General features: G+C 41.2%; 1 protein-coding gene across 1 annotated transcript; it reads left to right on the forward strand.

Moving 5' to 3' along the window:
- Positions 1-6,722: 6,722 nt before the first annotated feature.
- ugt5d1 (UDP glucuronosyltransferase 5 family, polypeptide D1) lies at positions 6,723-8,737 on the forward strand. The gene is made up of 3 exons (XM_071903972.2): positions 6,723-7,016; positions 7,205-7,918; positions 8,153-8,737. Exons 1-3 carry the CDS (start codon positions 6,846-6,848, stop codon positions 8,735-8,737), a joined length of 1,470 nt encoding a protein of 489 aa, XP_071760073.1. The 5' UTR covers positions 6,723-6,845.
- Positions 8,738-27,535: the final 18,798 nt, after the last annotated feature.

Here is a 27,535-nt window from a genome sequence, read left to right on the forward strand (position 1 = left end):
TATTTACTTAAAAAGCTATCCACCGCTGAAATTGTGAGTGTACGTGTTCAGTATGTTTCTCTCTGGAGCAGGTTGGCACAGGAGAGAGAAACTTCATCAGTGTGTCTATTGCAGTAACGTGTGTTTTTAAGTGTTCTTCTGTCAGCTGAAAGATCCTGCTAAAACACACTGAGATCATAGACGATCTCAACCCAACGGGAACTTGAACAGCTATATCACAAACACACGCACTCACTCACACACACAGACACACACATACGCACACACACAAGCACAGGGTCACTATTGAGAGAGTCATTTGGCAAGTGTATACCTGCTCTCTCTCAATCTGACAGTGGAAAAAGTGAACGGGGGAACGTGTTAACGCATGCTCAACAAGTAAGGTGATATTGTGATAATAGCTGTTAGCTTTTATTTGACCTTTGAGAGAGAAGGACCCTAAAATTCATAATTCTTCACTTATAGTTTTGTAGTTTGCTACTTATTCTGCCATTAATGTTTTTGTACAGGCCTTACAAAACCAGGTATGTTGTTTTCGGTATAAGTTCCTATGAGATTTTCTGCAAGTATTGATAGCTGCATGTGTTGGTAATAGCTTATGACTTGAACTACAAGACTTGACACAGTGTACAGTGTTAATATTTAGAAAACATTTGAAGAAGTTGCCAATTTTTACGCCTTGTGCCAAAAATGCTTTTGTGCACTTTTGCTCTTCTCGGGATGGGATTCTGAAAAATGTAAAGGTCCCATATTCTTTCCAGTGTTTTATTTTATGTCTTGAGGTCCATTAAAAGCTGTTTGTGTGGTGTCATGTACCCAAAACATTTTCATTACTTGAAGCCTCAATCCATATTTTATTTATCCTGTTGTGTATATTAGGTACAATTACATAGATTCTTAAGAAATTTTACTAATTATACTTTTTGTAACTTTCGTAAAGAATCATGACTAAAAATATGGTGTATAAAAATCTTTTACAGCTTCAAAATACATTTAAAATTCAGGTTTAGATGTCACTGACATTGCTAGTCCTTATAGCAAAAGATCAATCAATTAATTAATTAAAAGAAAGTCAGTATTTGGACAACAGTGTCTCAACAAGAAGCGCTTTACTCCTGGATTTCAGTTTCAGAGCGAATTGGGGGGAGGGGGGCAGAGCTGGTAAAAAAAAACACACAAATGGCAGGTGAGAAAAATCTCCTTATTCATTTGCCCTTCTGCTCTTTTAATCTAAGCGCTGTGTGGTTTCAGGCTGTTTTCTCATTCATGGTGTGCATAGAGACCCCTCACTGCTGCATGAGTCAGACATCCCAGGGTTTCCACACAGTCATTATCCTGTCCAGACCCATGCTGAAAAATGAAAATGGCTTGTGCAGACTGTAACAAAAATAACCCATTCGATATTGCAATGGCAACTTTTATTTGTCCAGCACTAAGCAATTACATAAGATGTGTATGACGTGACAGAACACTGTAAGCTCGGTTGCGAGTAGGGTAGTATTTTTTAATGTTGTTTTGCGTGTTTACATTTTGTTGTTGAATTACTGATGATTGAACTCTATGCCTGGAACGCTCAGTTCTTTGATGCAATATTGGCTGAATTTGCATCTTAATACTGTGGAACGGATTATAGATTAGATTATATTAGATGAACTTTATTATCCCCATGATATACATGGTGTTCTCATTCTTTGTTGTATTTGAGACTCAACTGCCAAAATAAAGGAAGCACCTGGGAAAATAAGGACACAAACTACATGAAAAGCTGGTGGGCTGCAGTTTCCTGTTATAGTCAAGACCCACTCAACCCCCTAAAGGGCAAGCTAAACATCAATGAATTCAAAGCCATTCTGAGTTATTATACAAACCATTTCTATTCTAATGGGAGAGGCTTTGTTTGGCAGGTTGCCTAGTGGTTAGAGAGACCGTCCTGCCGCTGGAGGTATAGGTGTAGATTTGGGTCGTGATTTGTCCTGACCAACATTTTGGAATCGCTGAAATGTCACTCCCTATTGTTTGTACACAAACTGATTTCTGAAGTCTTTCTCTGTCTGTGTCTCTGTCTCTCTCTCACATACATTCAAATGCTAACCGCTGTCAAAAAATCTTGATTTTGATTGGCTAAGGACGCTCACAGCAACGTTGTGTTCCTTACGGCAAAATAGTTACATTTGCAACTTCAACAAGTTGTGGACATCACAAACCTTTGAGATTTGACACGGACTAGACCAGTTTTTTTTTTTTTCTAATCCAGCAAATTGTTGGACTATCGACCCTCAATCAAAGTTTTACGACAACAGATTAGTATAGCTGGTCCTGCACCAATTTAATCACAGGTGTCTTATAGAGCCTAGTAATGTCCTGGCTGTCCTGTCCTGTCCTGGCCTCTATTGGCCTCTAAAGAGCAACTCAGTGGGCTTTATTTTCGTGACGCCGCATGTTGGTGGAGTGGCATTTTTGTCGGGCGCACACAGGTTTTTTTTCTCACTTGCACCCATTTGGTACTTCGGTGACTTGCTGTAAACTTGACTGTGCCTAAGTGGAGGCGCAGTAGTGTGTCAGTAATGGTCAAGCAGCGCAGTGCAATTTTGGTGTCAAGGATTAGGGGGATTACGCTTGTGTTGCCACCTTCTCAGACCACGTCAAAGGCGCAGCTGTGTTCGGTTCTATTTTCGTGGCTTTACCAAGTGATACAGATCCTATTAAAAATCTTACCAACACTTTTTGTGGATGATATGTTGGCCAATTTGACTTTGATATAAATCCTTCAAGCAGGAAAAAATAAGATTCAACATTTTTCATTCTAACAATTAACACATGTGGATGTGGTGTGAATGACTGACATCCAACTGTCAGTATGTGCCATGACGCATGAAGCGGGGATTGTGGAGGCAGCCGCATCCACGATGTCAGGGACCGGCTGGTGGATGGCCCCCCTCCCCCAGGGGGTTCACCGCCAACTTCTGTTTGCCTCTTTGTCTAATATTTCCAACACTGGACAATGGTTCTCCAAGGAGCAGAGCAACACGGTAACCAAATATGTTATCTCCTCTTGGGAGAAGCGTTTGTGGTGGATCCGTTCCGGGCGGTTCGCTCCATCATGAAATTCCTCCTAAGCCAACCCTGTTTCCAACTGCACCGTCGTTGTGCCGCGAGCCTCTGGCCACGAAATGACCAAAAATCAGTCACCACATCCTGTGCGCCTTTAATTGTATTTTGTACAGTTACTCTCAGACATAGAGGACAATAGGCTCTCCCTCCAGGACTCAGCAAACCTGTCACCAGTGCGTCCCTACCATCTTTACAAGCAAACTTACGCCCTTGCCTGAAGGACCTGGGTTCAAGCCCACATGACGATAAACATCCGCCCTGCAGAAATGCCCTTGAGCAAGACATTGAATCCCTATCAGCTCCAGGAGCGCTGTTCTGTAGCTCAACCTGCATTCTCACTTTCCTAGATGGGGGCAAACCAAAAGAGAATTTTCCTATAACTTAAGTATCACATCATCATTAATCAATGGTTTAACAAGCATGAACATTTAAACCCACTGTTTTGTTGTCTCAGTCATAACATCTTCACTCAATTCAACTCTTGCTTTATGGGAGATCTTGGAGCGTTTCCTGAGGCAGTGTTTCCTACCACCATCAACAAACCACCAAATGATGGAATTTGTCGTGGAAGAAATCGTCATAGGATTTCGTCCTCCTCCAGTTGAATTGCAAGCACTTTATATTATACACATGGAAAGGCTTTATTTTTAGTAAGCTTCATGGGGAAATCGATTTGCCAAGGAGAGTTATCAAAATCTGATGTAACCGTTTGGGAGCGAAACATTTCTATTTGCTGATTACGTAGAGAGCGCATGGGAAATGAGAAAATCCATATCTCACATTTGTACTGTCTTTCTCTCTGTCAATGAGTATTAAGAAGAGTGTGTGTGTGTGTGTGTGTGTGTGTGTGGTGGCGGGTTATCCGATGGTGCAGATGGCAAGGTCATATCAGTCTGTTCCCACCCTGCCTGGGACATTTAGTGTGCATGGTTGTTTTGACATTTACCTTCACTTTCAATAAGGCAGAGGGGATGTTTAGGTTTGTAATGGCTCCCTTGTGGATATGAAAACCTTTAACTTCTTCAAAGTGGATCAGGCCACTGCAAAAAATCATAAGCAGGTACCATCTATGTTTGTACAGGAGAAATGTTTATTGTTGTCAGTGAAGCACTGCAAACATCAGACTGCCATATGGACATCTACTCCACCTCATCCTGAGCCTTGTATATAAATGTCTGCTATGTTGTCAAAGAAAAATCAGTGTCCAGGAACAGAATTGCCACAGACTAAACAGTCACCTGCTGTTCCACTTCTTGCATGTAGACAGTGATGGATTCTTAACCAAGGTGTGACATTTGCAGTTGACTTGAATAACATTTAAAATGAATATAACAAATTGTTAGTGTTTTTTGGTATTTTTTGTAAAAAAAAGTGGATTTAGAGCATGGTAAAGAGGTACTCTAATAGAGTAGGGAGGGTGAAAACGCCTTGTCAGGGAAGATGCCTACTCCTTTTATTTTTTATTTTTATTTTGAGGGAATCTCGTCCTTTCCTAACATAAATTTGACTGACTATGCTGTTTGTTAAGCAATAGCTGCTTTTAAAATCATCTAAAGAGAAGTTGGAAGTTTGAAGAAGTTTGCAGAACTTGCTTTTAGGGGACGCTTTTAACATAAGCATGAAACCTTTGAAAATATCTGGGCACTTATGGGTTAACAACACATAATCCACTAATAATCTTGTGAAAGAGGTCACAGGTTCCTATGATGTAAGCACAAACCTTGCATGGCAGAGGTTACTCGACAAACACATTCACATTCACGTGCTACACATACTAGGTTTACTGGCATCTAAATATAGATATAAATGTAATAAATATAAACTGACAACATTGCATAGGTGAAAGATGACAAAACTTGGAATAGAAAGAAGTAATTAAAGGTAATTGCTTTGGTTGTGATTTGCAGAACATTCTGCTCTCTGAACGGCAGCATCACAGACTTATGTGACACATGTAACTCATTTACCTGTGACAAGACTGTCAGCTGTCAGGAATACTGGAGTTTGAACTCAAATATGTGAGGAATTCTTCAGATGGACTAGCAGCCAATCTCCTGTCAAGTAGTGTAACTGTCACCACGCTACAGCATGGGTAAGTGAATTTGAAGCACATTGTCATATTGTGGCATGTCATATCTGTTGAGATCATGATATTTTCTTATCAAAGTGTATGATAATTATTTTATAAAATGGATAGTTTCAGTTTCCGGTCTTCAGTTCTGATTGGTTGAGTCACGTTGGAAGCCATTGTAAAATAACCGGTAATTGCACTCCTGTGACCGCATAAGAGTTCATTTAAATAGTCACGAGATAATCAATAATCACCATTATTGACTATTGATTATTATTGATTGAAAACCGCTTAGCAACTACTTTGTTTGGCTAGTGTTCAGGAACTTGAACTTGGCCAAAGAAGACTATATATTTATTGATAATTTATTAATTTATATTATTATTATTATTGGTTAAAAATTTGATTTCTTGAACATCTACAATCTTTTCTTAATACAATGGTATGTTACCACCATTCTGTAAAAGCAGTAAGACCCTACACCATGTTTTAGAGATTTAAGAAGCTCAGAGGTTCTCTGTTGTTAGGCACATGGAGTACAGCTTTATGCGGCTTACCGAGACCGACGGACCCGGTACCGGGTCCACCCCCGTGGCGTAGTTACGAAAAATCGCGATGGAAGATGGTCTATTTATAGAAGATATGAATGTTATACTGTTTTGAAAACATGGGGTCTTGAGCTTTCAGAATCTGTAAACCAATTGTATGTTGTCCAAACTATGTCTTATATACTAAGTATTTTACAATAAAGTTCTACAAATATAAACTTCATAAATATAAGAGCAAGTTTCTCGTCAGTCTACAATAACATGCTTGGTATCGCTGGAAACTTGAAATTCCGAGCTTTCCAATTACCCTAAACGCACCATGATCGGAACGACACAACTTCCGCTATTTCCGGGGAAACGTAGCAGTCAAACTTCACATTTTACAGTCACAAAAATCTATGTTCTTGCCAAAATATTTCACCAAGGTTTATGTTATTTTCGCCAAAAACGGCAGATTTTAGTTAGTCACGTGTATTATAAATGTTGTATTTTAGTGTATTTTCATCAAATTTACAGTTACAGTTGTAGTCAAAGAGTAGGAGAAGACATTCAGTTGCATCATTATCCATGGGATCTTGGTTATAATGGTGATATTGCCTTTGAAATTTAGATTATATACTAGGCGAGGATGAAAATCTTATTTTTTCCTTTATTGCATCTCCATTTACTCTGGAATGGTAATAGATATACAATGGATTAATATTCCTTAGTTTCTTACCTATCAAAGGAGACCATAACTATGCATATAGGCCTTATGGTTGAAGAGCTATTCCTGATTCATTTTGGGTATGTTATTTTAGGTGTTTTTTTCTAGGGCTAGGGCTTAACAGGTTAACTGATAAGAGTCTAGCGTATTCAACCATAACATAGACCTAATAAAAATGTGTTATGCATAGATTTCTTATAGGTTTTATCTTGAACTTGAAGAGTGCTTGCAGGTAAAATGCCATAATTTGCAATAATTTTAATCTCACACTTTAGGCACCTTGCCATCGCACAGTGCGTGTGGAATATTCACATTCCTCAGTGTGTGCCTGATATCCTTGTTACTCACACCACCTTGTGATGGAGCGAAGGTCCTGGTGTTCCCCGTAGACGGTAGCCACTGGGTCAACATGAAGATCCTGATCGAAGAGCTCCATGCCAGGGGACACAGCATCACTGTGATAAGGGCCTCCAACAGTTGGTACATCACAGAGGAATCTCCGCTCTACACCTCCATCAACATCCCACAGGAAATTGCTTTTGACAACTTTTTTGACGTGTACCTAAAAAAACACATGAAGGTATGTCATTATGGTTTGATGGATCAGAAACAGCTGTCAAATAATCAGTGGGTCACTCAGTCATACATTCATTCATTCAATATTTACTCACATGCAATCACTCAAGCAATAAAGCTATTATTTATTGACAATAAATCCCAATTTAATCCCATTTTCATCCATTCATACATTTATTCCTTCTTTCTCAGGCACAAAGAGAACAGGCTTCAGCGCTTACATTCTTCAAACTCACCAAGGACTTCCTCAGTATGATCTCTGAGGCCCATTCACTCTCCTGTGATATGCTCGCTCAAATCCTTGACGATGAAAATATGGTCAAGAACTTAATGGACTCCCAGTATGACATGGTTCTCACTGACCCAGCCATAGCAGGGGGGGTTGTACTCGCCAAGTATCTCAAACTACCCTTGGTGCTCAATGTTCGCTGGATCACCAGCGGGGAAGGCCACTTTGCAATTGCCCCCTCACCACTCTCTTACGTCCCTGTGCCAGGATCTGGCTTCACGGACAAGATGAATTTCATCCAGAGGGTCCAGAATGTGCTTTTCCACAGCATTATAGTCTTCCAGCAGAAGTTCATGGTGGGGCCAAGTTATGATGCCATCTGTGACAAGTACTTTGAGGGCGGATGTGACATTGTGTCACTTATTCAGGAAACAGACATTTGGCTGTTCAGGTCTGATTTTGTGTTTGACTTCCCTCGACCCACAATGCCGAATGTGGTCTACATGGGGGGGTTCCAGTGCAATCCGGCCCAACCCCTTCCAACAGACCTGGAGGAGTTTGTTCAGAGTGCTGGGGAGCATGGGGTGATCATCATGACTCTGGGTACTTTGGTCAACGCTTTGCCCAGTGAAGTTGCAGATGACATCGCCAGTGTCTTTGCCAAGATGCCCCAGAAGGTAACAATTGTTCAGTGATTAATTTTAGTGTTATCCAACATTTTTAAAAGCTCAAAACATGAAATTCAAAATGGTTTGGTCTGTGAATGCTTAACTTTAAATAATTAAAACTAGAATTGTCATTATGCTACTGTCTTCAGTTATTTTTAAGGTGACAACATCAATGCACATGTATTGCACATCTGCTGGAGTGGAGATATAAATTCGTAATGACTGTGTTCATTTTATGAACAGGTGATATGGAGGCACATTGGTGAACGTCCATCTACTTTGGGCAACAACACCCTGTTAGTGAAGTGGATGCCCCAGAAGGACCTCTTGGGCCACCCACAGATCAAAGTCTTTGTAGCTCACGGAGGAACCAATGGGGTCCAGGAGGCCATTTACCATGGGGTCCCAGTGCTCGGTATACCCTTGTTCTTCGACCAGTATGACAACCTTCTACGCCTGCAGGAGAGAGGAGGTGCAAAGATCATACAGCTAGCCGATGTTAATGGGCACAGCTTTGAGCAGGGTCTGAAAGAAGTGCTCACCCAAGACAGCTACAGACAGAACATGCAAAGACTGTCCCGTTTGCACAAGGACCAGCCAATACCACCCATGGAACACGCCATCTTCTGGTTGGAGTATGTGATGCGCCATAAAGGGGCTCCTCACCTGCGTACGGAGGCTTATAAGATGCCGTGGTACTCGTACTACAGTTTAGATGTATTGCTGGTGTTTCTGACTGCTATTACTGTTCTGCTGCTTTCTACTTTGGCCGTGTTCAGGTTCCTATGCTGCAGAGGAAGGAGAAAGATCAAGACCAAACAACACTGAATGAGGTGAAAGTTTGTTGATGCGTATGATACAGTGAGCTCCGTACCTAGGTCTACTGTATGTGGACAGTAGCGTGCTTGATGTATCTTTCTGTATTTCTTTACTTAAGTACCTATGTGTAGAATATTTAACTCAATATATAATTCTCAAATTTGAGAGCATAGTATGGCTGTAGAAAAATGAGACCATTGTGATGAAAATTGGTTTATCCTATATATTGCTCTCTCTGTGTTTATTCTATTTACAATTTGGCTTTAAATGTGCTGGATTGACTTACGACACAAAGTCACAACCAAAACAGAAAGAGGACTCACTTTGAATTGCTCTACTTGTTCGTATGGAAACAGTTACACCTACAGATGTTGTACAGCCACAGCGCCTAGCTAGGTGTGCAGCTTGTTGCTGTGGTTGAAGTTACTACAGTCCTGGAATAATGAGGATAGCCACATCAGTCACCCAATGTATTGTCAAGAAGAGATTCACTCTACTATATTGTTATGCTCCAGTAACTGTCTTTCACTCACTATCATGGTAGCCTGTTAGCCAAAATGTTTATTTGCATTGGCCAAACTCAATAAATTCCACATCTGCTATGCAAAAAACTGCTTTGCTAGCTCAGTGTAGTTGTGAATGCATAGTTAAAGAACTGCAGCCCTTTTTACACATGGTCCCCCCCATTTCAGAATGCAAAATATATTTGGACAGATTAAGAATCGTCATAAAATACCCTTGAATTAATGCAGGCAGTCTGAACCTTACCTCCATTGTCATTTTGTAATTTCACATCCACTGTAAGAAAAGTATGGAGCGCAAGTGTGTAACATAATTGTCCCAATTCTGTGCCAGTTAAAGCAAAGTTCAATAAATTGTGATTTATTTAAATGTAAACCCATGTCTTTTGTTGCAATCATGTAATGATGGATTTTCTGCACAATTTACTAATCTTGTCTTCAATTGATCAGCAACAATATTGTAACTAGTGGTGGATAAGTATTTATCAAGAACTTCACAGTACTAAACTCTTCATGGACTTGGCCTGCAACTTTCACCTTACCCTTTGGAATTGATGAATCATGCTGTATGACCCCGTGACTTGGCTCTGCATACAGTGGCTCTACATTAAATTCACAGACTCTTCAGCCTTTCATGCCCAGATTCCTGCAGAAGCCCCTGTCCAAAATGTAACTTGTAAAACACATACCTGCACCAGATATGCTGGAAGCTGGAATATCACAGCTGACATTTTCTAGTGAGGCTATTAGGTAAATTTTCCACTGGATAAGAGAGCACAACCACCAAACTCCTTTATCCTCTCAGGAATCTTGCCCACTTGTTATTATTTAAAAAACTTGAATGCTTGTTGAAGTGATTGACAAACCTCAGATTGCAGCAAATACTATTGGGATATAATAATCTGTTGTAGTTCACAAAAGACAATGCAATGTTTTCTTTTCGATTTTTAAGGCATCACCGCTATCAGTATGTATAACAGGAAAGTTAATCACAATGTCATGAGTACATGTATGGAAACTTTCTGCTGTTATGTTGCTCCATATACATTGTATCATCATTTAAACTCAAAACGAATGCCAATGAGCACAACTCTTAAAAATGACTGGAAACTCCTATAATTTCACAAAATAGAAAGATATGAAACAGTTTTGTGTATTAAACACAAAGTCTCAAAACAGATGCCTTGAGACAATCAGTGGCTGGAAAGGAAAACCGTCTTTGATAAAGCTTAAGCTCATGTGGTTTTGATTCATAAGATGAGTGAGGTTGTCCTGGTAAATCCAACTACAAGCTAAATTACATTTCACTTATCATTTGGAGATACACTGCTTGGGACTCCTAAGCTTACTGATGAGGAGAGCAAATCTGTGAAAATGTTCCAAGATATGAATGAGCTCAAGTGATTTATGAGGCCTGGAACCGCATTAAGTTTAACATTCAAGAAGAAACAGAAGAGAAAGGAATTGTGTGTGTGTGTAGGTGTGTCTCGCTGCGTGTATGTGGTGACCTATACATTTTATTCTCTTTATTTTTATATCATTATGTCTCAAGGAAATCTCCACATAGCATATGTTAGTTTCAGGATTGGTTATAGGGTCTGAAATCGCTTATTGCAGGTTTAAGGTTAGTCAAGTCAAGTCTATTTTATTTGGATAGCACATTTCATACACAGGTAAGCTCAATGTGCTTCACATTAAAAGGCAAAATAGTAACAATAAACAGATAAGGAGATAGAATACACACATATATAAAATACTCCACATAAATAAAATAACCTTTCAGCCACACATACAACACACACACACACACACACACACACACACATACATAGAATACAGCTTTTTATAACCCCTGTCCTATTCATACAACAGCACTCACACATGGACTACAGCAGACGCACACAAAGGCATACACACACTAACTACCAAAAGCCTGAGAAAAAAAGCAATGTTTTAAGACTGCTTTTAAAAGAGGATACAGTTGCAGCAGATCTCAGGTCATCAGGTAGTTTGTTCCAGAGAACAGCACCATAGTGACTAAATGCACCTTCACCTGATTTAGGTAGGAGACACATGCCTGATTATTTGAGGGATCTGATTGGTTTTATTAGGATAAGGGTTAAATTTAGGCATGTGGTGGTGAAAGTTATAAAGTTAGGGAATAAATGTAAGTCAATGGAATGTCCTCACAAGAATATAGCAATGTCAGGGTCTATGTATTTTTCTGTGTGTGTGTGTGTGTGTGTGTGTGTGTGTATGCGTGTAATCACTATTCGTGTCAAAACACCCAGTTATGTCAGTCACAATGTCGTTTTATTGCGTAAATGGCAGATGCAGATACATAAAGGATTATCCATGGCGGTCAGTGCTATATTTTTCATCTCTCATACACTTCCTTCTTTTTCAGAATGTGTTCCCCAGATGTGCAGTTATTGCCAAGATATAACTGTTCAAGCAGTGATCCACTTTCTTGTATATACATTCATGACATATAACTGATGCAGTGCTTCAAATTGGTGGAAATGCTTATTTAGTGATGAAAACAAAGCCACTGTAAGTTAGGCAAGATTTATATTTGAGACTTATCCTGTAGTTATTCAAAGAAAAACAGCACAGTTCACCCACTCCAATGTTCCTACTACTTTTCCTCACTGGAATTTGCTAGTAGTCTATTTGTTAATTGGTCAGTCACACATCTGGCCAGTTACAGGAAAAAAATGGGAATAGTACAAGAAGTTAATGACCCTTACACCACTATGAACAGGCCTGAACTGATGTAAATGGTGGTCAATGACCTACAACAATGTTGTGTTGTTGAAAAAAGGTGAATGATTTACAAGAACCAGAATGGAGAAAAAAAGTGGAAACAATGATGCGCTTGTTTCTGAAGTGCTAATCGTGCTTTAATGACACAGTGAAACAGGCCAAACCGATAAATCTAAATCATTGTTTTATTTACACAAATAAGGATCTAATTTTAATCCAATCTTCATTGCACTCGTCACGAATACGTTTGTTTTTGTCTTTCTGTTGAAATAACGATTACCGAATGCCCTTATGGCACTGCGAAAACATTCCAGTTTTCCCCTTACAGTTCGATACTTCTGCGCACACTTCCAAACTTCACTACATTTGAACTCACAGTATTTCCATTGTGCTGTAACAACAACACTTTTCTTGGCAGGTGTTCCCCTGGCTTTGGCTTTGTCCTTACAGAATATTTGTGCACTTCTCAAAGTCAACAAAACCCTTAAGCAGCTCACACTCTGATCTCCTGTGACCCTTATACTTGCGTAGAAAACCATCTAGTTCTGAGTCTCTGCTCTCTGCGAAAGCTTTACGTCCGGCTCTCCTGCACATGGTTTCAGCCCTGAGGGATTGTGTTGACGAGTCCAGACATCGGGGTCAGACACCCCAACATCTGCTGGAGCAGCAGCCCCCACAGATACATAAAACAGGTGCTGTAAACGTCTCCATCCCGTCACCAGTATCAGCAACTGTGACAGTAAGCACACTGCCTTCCTCCCTTTGTGTCCTCCTATCCCTTTCTCTCTCTTGTCTTCAACCCTGGCTCCCTCTCTCTCTCCCTCCCTCATTTTGCATCCCCTTGTTCTTCGCTGATGGAAAAATGACTCTGTGATCACGGCTGGTATTGGATGATGTCATTGTGCATGTTCTGTGTTAGAGAGTAGTCAAGGCTGGGTTGTGACTACAGGGAGTGCAGATGCCTTCATGTGATTAAATGCTGGATTTGTGTGTGTGTGTCTTGATCAATGGCCATTTGTTTTACATGACAAAGGCAAAATGAAAACTAGACACCACAAGGTCCAAATGATAATAACGAGGCTAATATGCTTTGTAATTTTTAACAAAGGAAATGCAATGTATCGCAATGAATCGCAATGTATGTAAGTTTAATTTAGTTTTGTTTAACCTTTAGAGAGAAAGCCTTGCCTCTCTAATTCACATTTTGAATTTCAGTCAGGCCTCTTTGCTCAGAAATACTCTGAAAACTGGAAACAAAGAACTGCAGCCAATACTGACCCGGGATCTGCGCTGTATCAAGCCATGGGTATTTCAGTGTAAAAACACATCCTGAACACATTTATTTTGTGATTTTGCTGTAACGAGCTTTATTGAAAATAATTTGGTCTTTGTTTTTGTCTACTCATTATTTGCCTTGACAACCAGGGCTACTGTAAATCGAGGGACTGCTGGCCATATTAGTCTATGAAATAAATAAGATGGAAAAGTGGAATAGAAACAAACTAAACTGAAATGTTCATAAGTTATGTTAAGTAATACTAAGCAAATAGTAAATGTTTTCTAAAATATGTCAAAATCAAATAAGTGTTTTCGTCTCAAGACTTATGTGTGTGTGTGTGTGTGTGTGTGTGTGTGCGTGTACGTGTGTGTGTACAATGGTAGCTTAGTGAAGGGAAAGTCAAACATATTAGTTGTACAAAGCCATGTGTTGCTCCATACCTCTTCTTTTCACGGAAAACATGCATGCACTTGCAGTTTCATGTACCCCTTTTTCATCACTCAACACACACACACACACGCGCACACACACGCACACACACACACACACACACACACACACACATCCTCAGTAATTCATACAAGTTAGGTGCTGGAGCAGCGCTGCCTTCCTCTTTGGCTTGTGTTCCCAAAGGGCATCTGTGAGGAGTGACATCATTCTCTCCACAGACACACACATCACATTAATTGCTTTTCTCTATAGAGGAACTACTGGCCAGATCTACAAATGGATCCACTGATCTGCACGACAAATCCTGCTCTGGTTTGCACGTGTTGCTGTCTGTTGTGGCTCGGAGACCATAGTCATACTTCAGTGATGTGAAATTCTGCAGGAGAGACCGCATCATCCATTCTCATCAATCTGGTAAACTGTTTAACAAGCATATGACTGAAAACGTGATGGGGATTTGGGTGTTGGATGCAACAACTATTTTGTGAAATACTGCTGACACAGTGTCTTCCTCTATCTATCTTTCTTTCAATGTTCTTTAAAGGATTATAGCTATGTTTTTGGTTTTAGCAGCTCATTTGTAACAGTGAATTATTACTGTGAATAACCTGTAATATAAAGACAAAGGCTGCAGAAGATACATTTTCTAAGTGAGGCCTTAACAATATAGAATTGATAACATTTGTTGACTCTAAAAATTGGAAACAAAGAGCCATATTAGTCTGGTATTATCTATAGGTTGAACATGCAACTAGAGCACATTTTCGATTAAAATATTGTTTCAGAGTTCAAATACAAACAGTAGAGTTCACTGCTGCACATCTGTCCTTTGAGCTGATCCATTACAATGAATAAAATCCAACCACACTGTCTGTGATCAGTGATAGCGGAGCATTTGGAGCGGCTGCGAAATGCTTCTGTGTCTCAGTACATCTGTCATACAAAGCGAATCCTGGATGGCACATTGCTCTTGTCTCTTCCAGCACAGAGACATCCCTCAAGCTTCATAACTTCCAGATCCATAGCTATGGTCAGCTGGTAATGGTTTAGTGCTGGAGGAAAGACAACAGAGCTGTCTGGCACCGAGCTTAGTGGAGAAGAGTTTACTAAGCTTTCCAAAGACTCGGGTCAAGCCGCGGGAGGGGAGAGAGCCCAGTCCCATTGCATTAACTTGGTGAAACGGAGGGCTATTGTACTTACTGAGCAAATCAAAGCAGGAGCCAAATCATTTGCAGGTAGTGTATAAGATACAGTAGAAGGCATTGTTCAAGAAAAAAAAAAACAGGAACAGAAGAGGACAGCAATCTTTTGCTGAGCAAACTTCTATTTGAATAATTAAACCAACAGCATCTCACTTATTGCTGAGCGGTGAATGCTCCTGATACCATCATGTGACTGGGATTGACTATGTATCCCACAGGCTCATATAGGTGTGGTAATGTAGGAAAGCACTTATTTGTGACCTGAACTTGACATAAAAGGATAAAAGCCCATAAGCCCGCATCTGCACACACACATACACAGAGACAGAGAAAGGAAGGTCAGTAAATGGGTGGGAAGCAGTACTTTGAGTAAAAAACATTATCTTTTCCAGAACTAAGAGCTATCAAACATTATTTTTCATTTTACCTTGCCTGGTAGTCCTGATAATAATCAACAGTAAAATACTTTTTTTTAAAAGCAACACCTGAGGCCTCCGCTGGATGAGCAACGCCCAGCATCACGGGCCCTGGCCCCTGGCTCCTGGCCCCTGGGCCCTGGCCCCTGGCTCCTGGCTGTAGTCCTTTGTGGTGGGAAAATGTATTTCTTTGCTCATTTCATGAATTTTTGGCAGACCAAGCTCCATGTCAAACAACCTCCATTCACAAAAGGTACAGGAATCCAACTCTGAATTTGACCTTGGCTTGCAGGTTGTATTTGTATTGTATTTGTTCTTTATCTCCTCACTGTGTTTTTTAATGAGGTCCAGTGTTTCGGCACTGGTAATGAGGACCATAAGTTTTGTCATGAATTCCATTGTTGTTCTGAAATGTTGGTTCTCATTAAAAAGCACAGTGAGCAGGTAAAGAGTGACTTTGTTTTCCTTTATTATCTTCTAGTTTTCTGAGTCTGCACCTCGCAGCAGTTTTGGGAATGCGTCACTTTCTGCAATTAGTCTTACCAATATTTTGAATACTATGTGATCTTTAAGACTGAAATCACCATCTTTAAATCTGAACCTTCCTCATGTGAGTAGAAACACAATGTTAATTACCAAATTAAAATGTTTTTAGCTTTTGGGCCTTCATACAATTGACAAGAACTCCCCCCACACATTTTTCTAAAATGTTTCGTAAAAATGACACAATCTGGGTCACATTGCTGTTCTTTCACATTTCTGAAATATTACAATTATAAGCCAATATTGTTAAAAAGTATAAAAAGCCAATATTGTTTGTTGAGTGTTCATGAACTGATATGGGATAAATGATGCTGAAAAGTAAAAAAATCAGTTAGAATGACATATTGCTTCAGGCATACAAGTTTTTGGTTATTTATTATAACCGATTTACTCATTAGCTAGATTCATACTCCATTACAGTGCTGATATGTGGTAGTTTTGTTTTTGTTTATGGTACCCTGTTATTATTGCATAATTCTTTGGAGGACTGTAAAATCATACTTGGCCGACTGTGGCTGCTTGGGATAGGATGAGATAATCTAAATCGTGTCCATGATCATGGATCCCATGTTTCTGTGTGAGGTTCATCCAACAAGTTTTTCCAATAATCCTCTGCTCATGGCAGACTGTGACAATGGTCTTTTCTGTTCTACAAATGTGGAGAGCCATGGATTTCAACACTAAGCTCTTGAAGCCTGGTTACACAAAATTTTGTGAAGTGAGCATGACGTCTTAAAATGCAAATAATGTGCTCCGTGTATGACAAGTGAGAGAAATATGTTTCCTCACAACAAAAGGATTGCGTGAAGAAACTAGAAACAGGCAGCAACCCGGCGACCCGTGTTCAATCCCCAACACGTTTTAATTGTTTAACTATGACCAAAACCTCACCCTAATATCAACCAAACTATTTTAGTTGCCTAAACGTAACCTTCACCCAATCCTTAACCAAAGTTAGTTTAGTTGCCTAAACTTAATCGTTAGCTATAACTTTTCCTGTAACAAAAAAAAAAAAATAGTGAAAATGGCATACACAACTTGCTATTGTCACATAATCCGTTTGTGGTGGAGAAATGTCTTGACATTGAGTCTTAAGACATTATTTGTGTTCACAACACACAATGAGATCTGCATGCTGGCTGTTATGCAGGCTGTTCTGCATAAATTATATATATTATATAATGAAAATTAAGTTAAGGTATTATATTATGTTAGACTAGTATAATAGACTTTAAAAATAATTTCCTGGACATATTCTCATTCTCTGTCTGCCTTGATGTTGCAGAACTGGAACTCATCTATGCATGTAATGTAATGTAATGTAATGCAGCCTCATCTGGCTCATGCCAAGAGGTCTGGAGAGATTCTCACTCAACAGTTTGGATAGAAAAGCGTGCCGATGCTGCGGGTTATTGATTGATTCAAACCAGTTAAATTTCACTTCAATTGCACTGATGCTCATTTGTTTAAAGTTGTACCTAGCTAACAAAACAAAACTTTCACCAGGTGCAAAAAGCGGATGAGTTGGAGTTGGTTGGTTAGCCTTCCTGACCAACATGGACTTTGAGGGTTTTTTCCTCCCATCACCCTTACCTCTGTTGACTTGACTACCTGCTAACCCTCTATTATTGTACTATACAGAATTGTTTGATGGTGTTGACTCGATTTTTGACGCAGTGCTTGACATAAAGCTCAGAGCCAGCAAAGAAGAGCAAACCTATTGTCCATGTGTCTTTTATTCATGCTTAAATGTGTTAAAAATTATATTTGGGTCAATCAGATAAAGGGATTACAAGTTAGCATTTATGTTTTTAGGCATCATCAATATAATGTGTTGGCAGTAAAATGTTGAGCTGATTATCAATAAAACTATTAAAGCCTTTTCATGTGGATTCATATGGATTAAATTTCAATTGTGGATATTTATTGAAGACAAAGCAATACTTTATGCACCACAGGTCACATTCTGTACTATTTTCAAACAGTTTAACTATCTCACACTGAGATACAAATTAAGTACAAATTATTCAATTCAAGATTCAAGAACTTTATTGTCATTGTGCAAGCACAACGGAATTGCAATTACGTCAACCTCAAATGGTGCATTGAATTAAAACTTCACATATATACAAAGACTTCATATTTACAAAGAATAAATAAGAAATATAACATATCAGCATAAAAAGTACAGAATCTAAGCAATATATAAGATATTAGCAATAAAATACAATTAGTGATAAAATACAACTACAACTAACGAGGGTGCAAAAACATCAGCAGCAAAAGTGCAGTAAAGGTGCAGTGGACAGATATGGAGTGATGGTGTTGTAGGAGCCTAAATGCAGTTTATTGATGTTTGTCTAATTAGCATGCAATAATTTAAGTTCATATGTAAGACAGCAGTAATTTACATGGTTCATTGATTTATAAGGAATTGGAAGCAATATTTACAGTATTTACAGGTTGATGTATTTACAGGTTATATTTGCAGTGATGCGATAGTTAATTGTTTGATTCCTTGCACTTAAAATGTGTGTGGATACTTTAAAATGCATAAAATCTCATTTATATTACATTTGTAATATTTGGAATAAGTGACTATGATTGTTGCTTCCTAGTAACTGCGCACCTTTAATTGTCTTTTGGTGCTCTCTCGAGAGCAGAGTTTGGGGGTGATTTGGTGGCAGTCAGGCAAGCGGAGAGTGGAGCCACACAGTTTTTTGACCTCTCCTTTTCTCTCTCTTTAACGATTCTCTGTTGAGTTTGCTTCAGTAATTTGATAACTTTGGAAATTGACAATTGTTCTGTAGCAATTATTTTTTGTGTCGAAGTAAACAGTTCAACTTTACCGAGTGGTCCTGTGGTATTTTTTTTTTGATGTGGATAAGGACGAGGGGAATCGTTGGAGCGTCAAGCTAAGGCTTCATTCATTGGAAACCTACATTATTAGTCAAAAAACTAGCTCTGCACGGATGGAATTTGGAACAACCTGACTCGAAACGGAGGACACAAGAAGGAAACTTTTCACGGACATCACGGTGGTTTTGGGAAGAGAAGACAACAAACTAAGTTGTAACTTTCCTTGCTTTGCCTGGGATTGCTAATTGAAGCTAGCCTACGAGACGGCAGTGCAGTGAGTGTGTGTGGCGCTGTCGTATGAGAAAAAGGACGTTGTTCGGCTGAATGACGAAGTGGAACGCATTTTATGTGTAAAGCTCATTCTACGGTGCTTTGACATTTTTACTAATTAAGTGTGGACAATTTCGCTTGCTATGGATGAACAAGACAGTGAAAAACGAACAGTAAAAATGACTGAAAAGGCTGTAGAAGAACACAAGGCTAGACAAGTCCAGGCACGCAGGTACAAGCTATCCCAGCTAACTAGCATGGTAAAGCAAACTGAGCAATTAATGGAAGACGATGCAAATGTCGACATTGTTAAAAATAAATTGCGTGTTGACTTTAGTTGTCTGCATCAAGAATTTTCCAACCTAAATTCTGGTTTGCAGCGATTCATGGCTGAGGACGAATTTTTGGATAATCAGAAGAATTGGTTTGATCCTAAAAATAAATCAATGAACGATTTCTTCTGGAAATGTGAGGAATGGATGAAAGAGGTCATGAAACGCTCTGAGCAGGCTGAAGAGTGTGATAGACAAGTAATGCACACAGACAGTAGGTCTACATCATCAAAATCTACCACTAAACGCCCAAGTAGACCCGGATCACAATGTGGAAGCGTGTTGTCATCATCTTCCTCAGTCAGAATTAAGGCAGAAATGGAGCGCGCATCATTAAAGGCAAAGGCTGCAGCTTTAAGGGAGAAGTTGGCCATAGAAAAGGAAGAAGCAGAATGGCATGCAGAAAAAAGATGCAGGGAGGCTCAATTGCAAGCGGAAGAGAAACGGCGAGAGGCGGAGTTTGAGGCTGAGCAAAAAAGAATAGAAGCTGCAATAAACGCAAGAAAGGAAATGCATGCCATGCAGACTGCTCTTGCTGAGTCGGATGCAAAAATGGAAGTTTTGCAAAAATATGAATACAAACAAGCGAACACGTGCATCATTGAAGGTGATGAACAGGTTGGCGAAACAGAGGTGAAAACTACCTTTCAACCACCATCACAGCACGCCTCACTTACACCCAATGTTAAACACAATGTTCAGTCAGCAATGCCTCAAAAAGCCTCGCCTGCACCGAACATGGAATTCAATGACGGCTCAGTGCTTGATAGTCTATGCAAGGCCATCTCTCAGCAAGCCAACGTCACAGAGTACCTTGTGAAGAATCATAAAGCATCATTACTTCCTGATCTCACCATTCCAACATTCAAGGGTGACCCGCTTGAATATAAATCCTTTATCAGATCTATTGAACATGGAGTTGAATGCCGCACTGATGACAATCGCGATCGCCTACAATTTTTGCTGCAGTACACAAGTGGACAACCGCATGAATTGGTTAAGAGCTGCATCCACATGGAACCTTCAGCAGGTTATGCTAAAGCAAAACAAATGCTAAAAGAGTTTTTCGGCGATGACTACAAGATAGCAGAAGCCTACATAAAGGAGGCTTTGGATTGGCAGACAATCGAACCAGAAGATGGCGCTGCGCTACACTCCTTCGCATTATTCCTCACAGGCTGCTCCAACACAATGACAGATATTAGCTACATGGAAGACTTGGACAACACAGCTAACATAAAGGCACTGGCTAACAAGCTTCCATACAAACTCAAAGAAAATTGGAGAAAGTCTGCCTGCGACATACAAGAAAAAACAAAGAAAAGAGTGAAGTTCAAGGATTTTGTCGACTTTGTCAGCAAGCAAGTTAGGTATATATTACACCCGCTCTATGGAAACATAAAAGAAGCCACCACAAGCACGAGAGACCTAGTCCGACAGAAACCAAAACCACAGTATGCAGAGACACTCAAACCAAAGAAAGTATTCACAACAGCCGTTGTCCCCCCCAGAACCGAAAACAAAGTCGAGACGGAAAACGACAGACGAGCAACATTAAAAACACAAACTGTCTCAGTGGATGCAAACAGCAAGCCTTGTGTTTATTGCAAAGGAGAGCAACACAGCCTCACAGTCTGCAGAAAACTCAAGAGCAAGCCACACAAAGAAAAGATCGACTTCCTGAGAAGCAAAGGTCTGTGTTTTGCATGTTTGAAACACGGTCACATGAGTAGCAGCTGCAAAGAGAAAGTTCAATGTCAAGAATGCTCTCGACTGCATCCCACACTGCTGCACATGCACACTAAAGACTCACGAGAAGAAACAGCAAAAGAAAGTTGTGAACAGCAATCCGTATCAAGTGCCTTTGTACAAACAACGGAAACTTTTGGTGTCACTGGGGCCGGTAAGGAAGATTGTGTTCTTTCAATCGTTCCAGTGTGTGTCAAGGCACAAAAGGGAACCAAGGCAGTGACAACGTATGCATTTTTGGATCCCGGTAGCTCAGCTACTTTCGCTACAGAGTCACTGATAAACCAACTTAACATGAATGGACGCAATACAAGCATCTCGTTGCGAACAATGGAAAATGAATCTGTTGTAAACACCTGCTTTGTGACTGGACTGGAAGTCAGTAGCCTGGATGGCAACCAGTTTATCGAACTTTCAGAGGTGTTTTCACAAAAAAAACATCCCTGTAACCAAAGATAATATCCCCCGCCAAGAGGATGTTAACAGTTGGCCTCACCTAGAGGAGGTGAAACTTCCCACTATCCAAGCAGAGGTTGGATTACTCATAGGAGCAAATGTTCCCAAGGCGATGGAGCCACTACAAGTGGTCAACAGCGTGGACGATGGACCATACGCCGTGAGAACAATATTAGGCTGGACGGTAAATGGACCACTCAGAGGGGGAAGCGATATCATGGAGATAAACAAATTGACAGAAGTCATTGCAAACAGAATCTCAGTAGCCAAGCTAGAAGAGCTCTGGCAACTGCAGTTCAAGCAGGACTTTCCTGATGCTGGACAAAACGAAGACATCGAAATGTCCAAGGATGATCACCAGTTCATTAACATGGTGTCTCAATTCTCAAAACTTGCGGATGGTCATTACAGTGTTTGCCTTCCGGTGAGGAACAAGTCAATGTGCATGCCAAACAACAGATCAGTCGCGGAGCAATGTGCGTTGAACTTACGGAAAAGATTCTCTAGAGATGGCAAGTTTTATGCAGAATATGTTGCATTCATGGACGACATCCTCAAGAAGGGCTACGCGGTGAAACTCGTCAGCGCTCAACGCAAGCCAACTGAGGGGCGAACATGGTATCTGCCTCACCATGGAGTCAGACATCCAGTCAAGCAAAAACTGCGTGTTGTCTTTGACTGCGGAGCAAGCTTTCGAGGAACATCGCTGAACCAACAGCTCCTGCAGGGACCGGACCTAACAAGCTCGCTAGTGGGGGTCCTCATGAGGTTCCGACAAGAGACCGTGGCGGTTATGGCTGATGTGGAGGCCATGTTCCACCAGGTCAGAGTCAGCAACGAAGACACGGATCTCCTCAGGTTTCTCTGGTGGCCTGATGGGAACTACAAACAGGAGCTTGTTGAACACAAGATGTTGGTCCACATCTTCGGTGCTACATCATCACCAAGTGTTGCAACCTTCACGCTTCAGAAATGTGCAACAGATTTTGAAGATGAATTTGGTCAAGAAGATGTTAAAACAGTCAAGAATTTTTTTTTTTATGTAGATGACTGTCTTAAGTCAACTACTGATGAAGACACAGCAATCACCCTTTGCACTGACTTGAGGAGCATGTTGGCGAAAGGTGGATTTCGACTAACAAAATGGTCGAGCAACAGCCGGTGGAGAGAGCATTGGGAATCCAGTGGTGTGCCGAATCAGATCAATTCAAGTTCAAGATCAACCTCAAAGATCGACCACACACTAGGAGAGGCCTGCTTTCCCTCGTCAGTTCCATCTTTGATCCGTTGGGCTTTCTCGCTCCAATAGTACTGCCCGCCAAAAGAATCCCGCAAGATTAATGCCGGCAGAAGTATAGCTGGGATGAAGACCTGCCAGACAACGTCGTTAAGAGCTGGAAAAAGTGGATTTCAGGTCTGCAACAGCTTGAGAACTGACGCTAGCGAAGACGCCTACGGAACAACAAGCTACCTACTGCTGTGCACTGTAACTGGTGAAGCTCAATCTACCCTGATGATGGCAAAGGCAAGGGTCGCGCCCTTGAAGTCTCCAACCATACCAAGAATGGAACTGACTGCGGCCACAGTTGCAATCAAGATGGATAAGCTTCTGAAGAAAGAGCTTGAACTGGAACTTCGCGACTCAATCTTTTGGACGGATAGCACGGCTGTGCTAAAGTACTTGAACAGTGAAAGCACAAGGTTCAAGACTTTTGTTGCGAACAGAATCTCCGCAATCCTGGAGCACTCTCAGACTTCACAGTGGAGATACGTCAATACCACTTTGAATCCCGCTGATCATGTCTCGAGAGGACAGACTGTCGAAAAATTCTTGAAAAACGAAAGCTGGCTTTCAGGACCAAGTTTCTTGCTCTGTGCTCAAGACCAGTGGCCCAAGAATCCAGATCCTGGAATGCTGGACATCGACGACCCAGAGGTCAAAAGAGATGCTCTAATGAATGTCATTCAGGCGCAAGAGCCCAAAGATACAATGGACCAGTGGATGATCCACTATTCATCTTGGACAAAGCTAAAACGTGCTGTTGCCTGGTTTCTGAAATTGAAAGATTTGCTTAAGGAACTGAAAGCAAAGAGAAAGGAACCAAACATGTTAAGTGGAGAAATCAGAATGAATCAGTTCAAGAAAGCTTTCAAAGGAACACACTTAACCTGTGAAGGTTTGACCGAAGCAGAAACAGAAATTGTGAAGTACTGTCAAAAACGAAGATTCGAAGAAGACTTGGCAATGCTAAAGGAACATCAAAGGGTGAAGAAAAGTAGCTCACTCTATAAGTTGAATCCAGTACTTCAAGACAGAGTCATTAGAGTTGGAGGAAGGTTGAGCCGAGCGGCTATGCCAGATGATTCCAAGCATCAAGCCATCTTGCCAAAAGATTCGCACATCACAAAGCTTGTGCTGAGACACATTCATGATGTTACAGTTCACGCCGGAAGGAATCATATGTTGGCTCAACTGCGTCAAAGATTCTGGATCCCTGGAGCGAACGGAGCCATCAGAAAGTTCTTGTCCAAGTGCGTCACCTGTAAAAAACTACACGGAACTGCTGGCAAGCAACTCATGGCGGATCTACCAAAATGCAGGGTCCTGCCCGACGATCCTCCATTCACAAGAGTTGGTGTCGACTACTTCGGCCCATTCCTGGTGAAAAGAGGAAGAGGGCAAGCGAAGAGATACGGTGTCATCTTTACGTGTCTCACCATACGAGCCGTACATTTAGAAGTCGCCTCTTCACTTGACACTGATGCGTGCCTCAACGCAATTAGAAGATTCCTTGCCAGAAGAGGACAAGTCAAAGAGATGTACTCAGATAATGGAACCAACTTCCGGTCGGCTGACAGTGAGTTGAAGAAATCGATCAAAGAATGGAACACCAGCAAGATCGCAAAAAACTTGCAACACAGGGGTGTCCAATGGCACTTCAATCCTCCAGCAGGTTCTCACCATGGAGGAAGCTGGGAGCGGTTGATCCGCTCAGTGAGAAAAATTCTGAACATCACAGTGAAGGAACAACTTTTGGATGAAGAAGGTCTCCATACCTTGCTGTGTGAAGCTGAGTCCGTCATAAACAGCAGGCCCATCACAAAGGCATCTTCAGACCTCAATGATTTAGAGGCCTTAACGCCCAACCACCTTTTGTTACTCAAGGTCAAGCCCGAGTTACCACCAGGAGTATTCAACAAGGACGACCAGTATGCTAACCGCAGATGGAGACAAATCCAGTACCTCTCGGACGTCTTCTGGAAACGCTGGTGCAAAGAATACCTCACGCAGCTCCAAGAACGTCAACGATGGTCCACCCCTGAAAGAAACTTCCGTGTCGGTGACGTGGTGCTGATTGTGGACGACACGTCACCCAGAAATTCATGGCCGCTTGGAAGAATTGTGGAGACTTTTCCTGACAAGAAAGGCCTTGTTCGTCAGGTGAAAGTAAAAACCAAGACCAATGAGCTTTGTCGCCCAATAACAAAGCTATGTCTTCTTCAAGAATCTGAGGATAATTGATGAACTGTTCTGATCATTTGGGATGAGGAGAAGATAATGATGGACTAAATCCGGAGGCCAGTATCGTTTCGGACGGGGTGAAGAACGAGAAGAAGATTTCTTTAGATAGTTTAACTTTAACTAAGTAACATAGCATGTAGGCTCCTTTAATTTAAGTTAAAACATTTTGAGGTAATTGTTTCAAGGACATTGATAACAATTAGGGGCCGGTAATGTAGGAGCCTAAATGCAGTTTATTGATGTTTGTCTAATTAGCATGCAATAATTTAAGTTCATATGTAAGACAGCAGTAATTTACATGGTTCATTGATTTATAAGGAATTGGAAGCAATATTTACAGTATTTACAGGTTGATGTATTTACAGGTTATATTTGCAGTGATGCGATAGTTAATTGTTTGATTCCTTGCACTTAAAATGTGTGTGGATACTTTAAAATGCATAAAATCTCATTTATATTACATTTGTAATATTTGGAATAAGTGACTATGATTGTTGCTTCCTAGTAACTGCGCACCTTTAATTGTCTTTTGGTGCTCTCTCGAGAGCAGAGTTTGGGGGTGATTTGGTGGCAGTCAGGCAAGCGGAGAGTGGAGCCACACAGTTTTTTGACCTCTCCTTTTCTCTCTCTTTAACGATTCTCTATTGAGTTTGCTTCAGTAATTTGATAACTTTGGAAATTGACAATTGTTCTGTAGCAATTATTTTTTGTGTCGAAGTAAACAGTTCAACTTTACCGAGTGGTCCTGTGGTATTTTTTTTTTGATGTGGATAAGGACGAGGGGAATCGTTGGAGCGTCAAGCTAAGGCTTCATTCATTGGAAACCTACAGGTGTATTGGGGTGTATTGGGGTGTTGAATGACGTGTGGTTGGTGTAGAAATACTGTAGAAATACTGCACATACTGCCCATAATCAGTGGCTTAAAGTGACATGTGAGTAAATATTGCACGTGCTCCAATGATGGCAGCACATCAGTCTTGTCAGACTGAGGAGATGTCTGAGTTCAGTAGTGCCACACCTTTTGGGAAGAAGCTGTTTTTCAGTCTATTTGTGCGTGTGTGGATTAATCTGAAGCGCTTGCCTGATGGGAGGAGCTTAAACAGATGGTGTCCTGGGTGTGTAATGTCTTTTATGATGTTCTTGGCCCTCCTCACACAGCGAGTGCTGTGAAGATGTTCTAGTGATGGCAGCTCAGTGCCAACAATGTCCTGTGCTGTTTTCACAACACGCTGGAGGGCTTTTTTGTCAGCTTTGGTGCAGCTGCTGTACCAGGCTGTCATGCAGTTTGTTAGGATGCTCTCTGTGGTGCATCTGTAAAAGTTGACAAGCAGCTTTTGGGGGAGGTTGGCTCTCCTTAGCCTCCTCAGAAAATAAAGGCGTTGTTGTGCCTTACCCACCACTGCTGAGGTGTTGTCAGCCCAGGAGAGGTCCTCTGTGATGGTGACTCCCAGGAACCTGACGCTGGGGACTCTCTCCACAGCCTCTGTGTTGATGTGGACAGGACTGTGTGTGATCTTCTTGGTAGTCCTAAAATCCACAATAATCTCCTTGGTCTTTTTGGTGTTTAAGACCAGGTTGTTGTTGGTGCACCACATTGTCAGGTTCTGAACCTCCTCCCTGTATGCGGCTTCGTTGTTGTCTGATATGAGCCCAATGACTGTTGTATCATCCGCAAACTTGACAATAGTGTTTGAGTTGTGGATGGGTTGGCAGCCATGCGTGAAGAGTGCATAAAGGAAGGGGCTCAGCACATAGCCCTGGGGGACGCCGGTGCTCAGGTTGAGGGTGGAGGATGTGTGCTTGCCCAGTCTGACAGTCTGGGGCGGTTGATGAGGAAATCCAGTATCCAGTTGCATATGGAGGGAGTTAGTCCTAATGCGTGGAGTTTGTGGACCAGCTTGTTCGGTATGATGGTATTAAACGCCGAGCTGTAGTCAACAAACAGCATCCTGACGTAGGTGTTGGGTCTTTCCAAGGGAGAGAGGGCTGTATTAAGAGCCACACAGATGGTGTCCTCAGTTGATCTGTTTGCCCGGTAGGCAAACTGGTGTTGATTTAGATCAGCTGGGACAGTGTCTTTGATGTGGGTGAGCACCAGTCGTTCAAAGCATTTTGAAATGACAGGGGTGAGAGCAACTGGCCGATAGTCATTGAGACAGGTTACCATAGGTTTTTTGGGAACGGGCACGATGGTGGTGGATTTGAGGCATGCGGGAACTGTGCATAAGGATAGAGAGATGTTGAAGATGTGTGTGAATACGTCTGCTAGCTGGTCAGCACAGGCCTGGAGTACACAACCTTGTACACCATCAGGCCCAGCTGCAGCCGCACCTCGTGAGTGTGTAGAACAAGAGTCTGTGGGTCTCCCGACAGTTTGAAACTGACTGGAGGTTGGTTATTGTCTTTGTCAAACCGAGCAAAGAAGTTGTTAAGTTCCTCC

The sequence above is a fragment of the Centroberyx gerrardi genome, chromosome 11 (genome assembly GCF_048128805.1).
Source record: "Centroberyx gerrardi isolate f3 chromosome 11, fCenGer3.hap1.cur.20231027, whole genome shotgun sequence".
Taxonomy (NCBI): Eukaryota; Metazoa; Chordata; class Actinopteri; order Beryciformes; family Berycidae; genus Centroberyx; species Centroberyx gerrardi.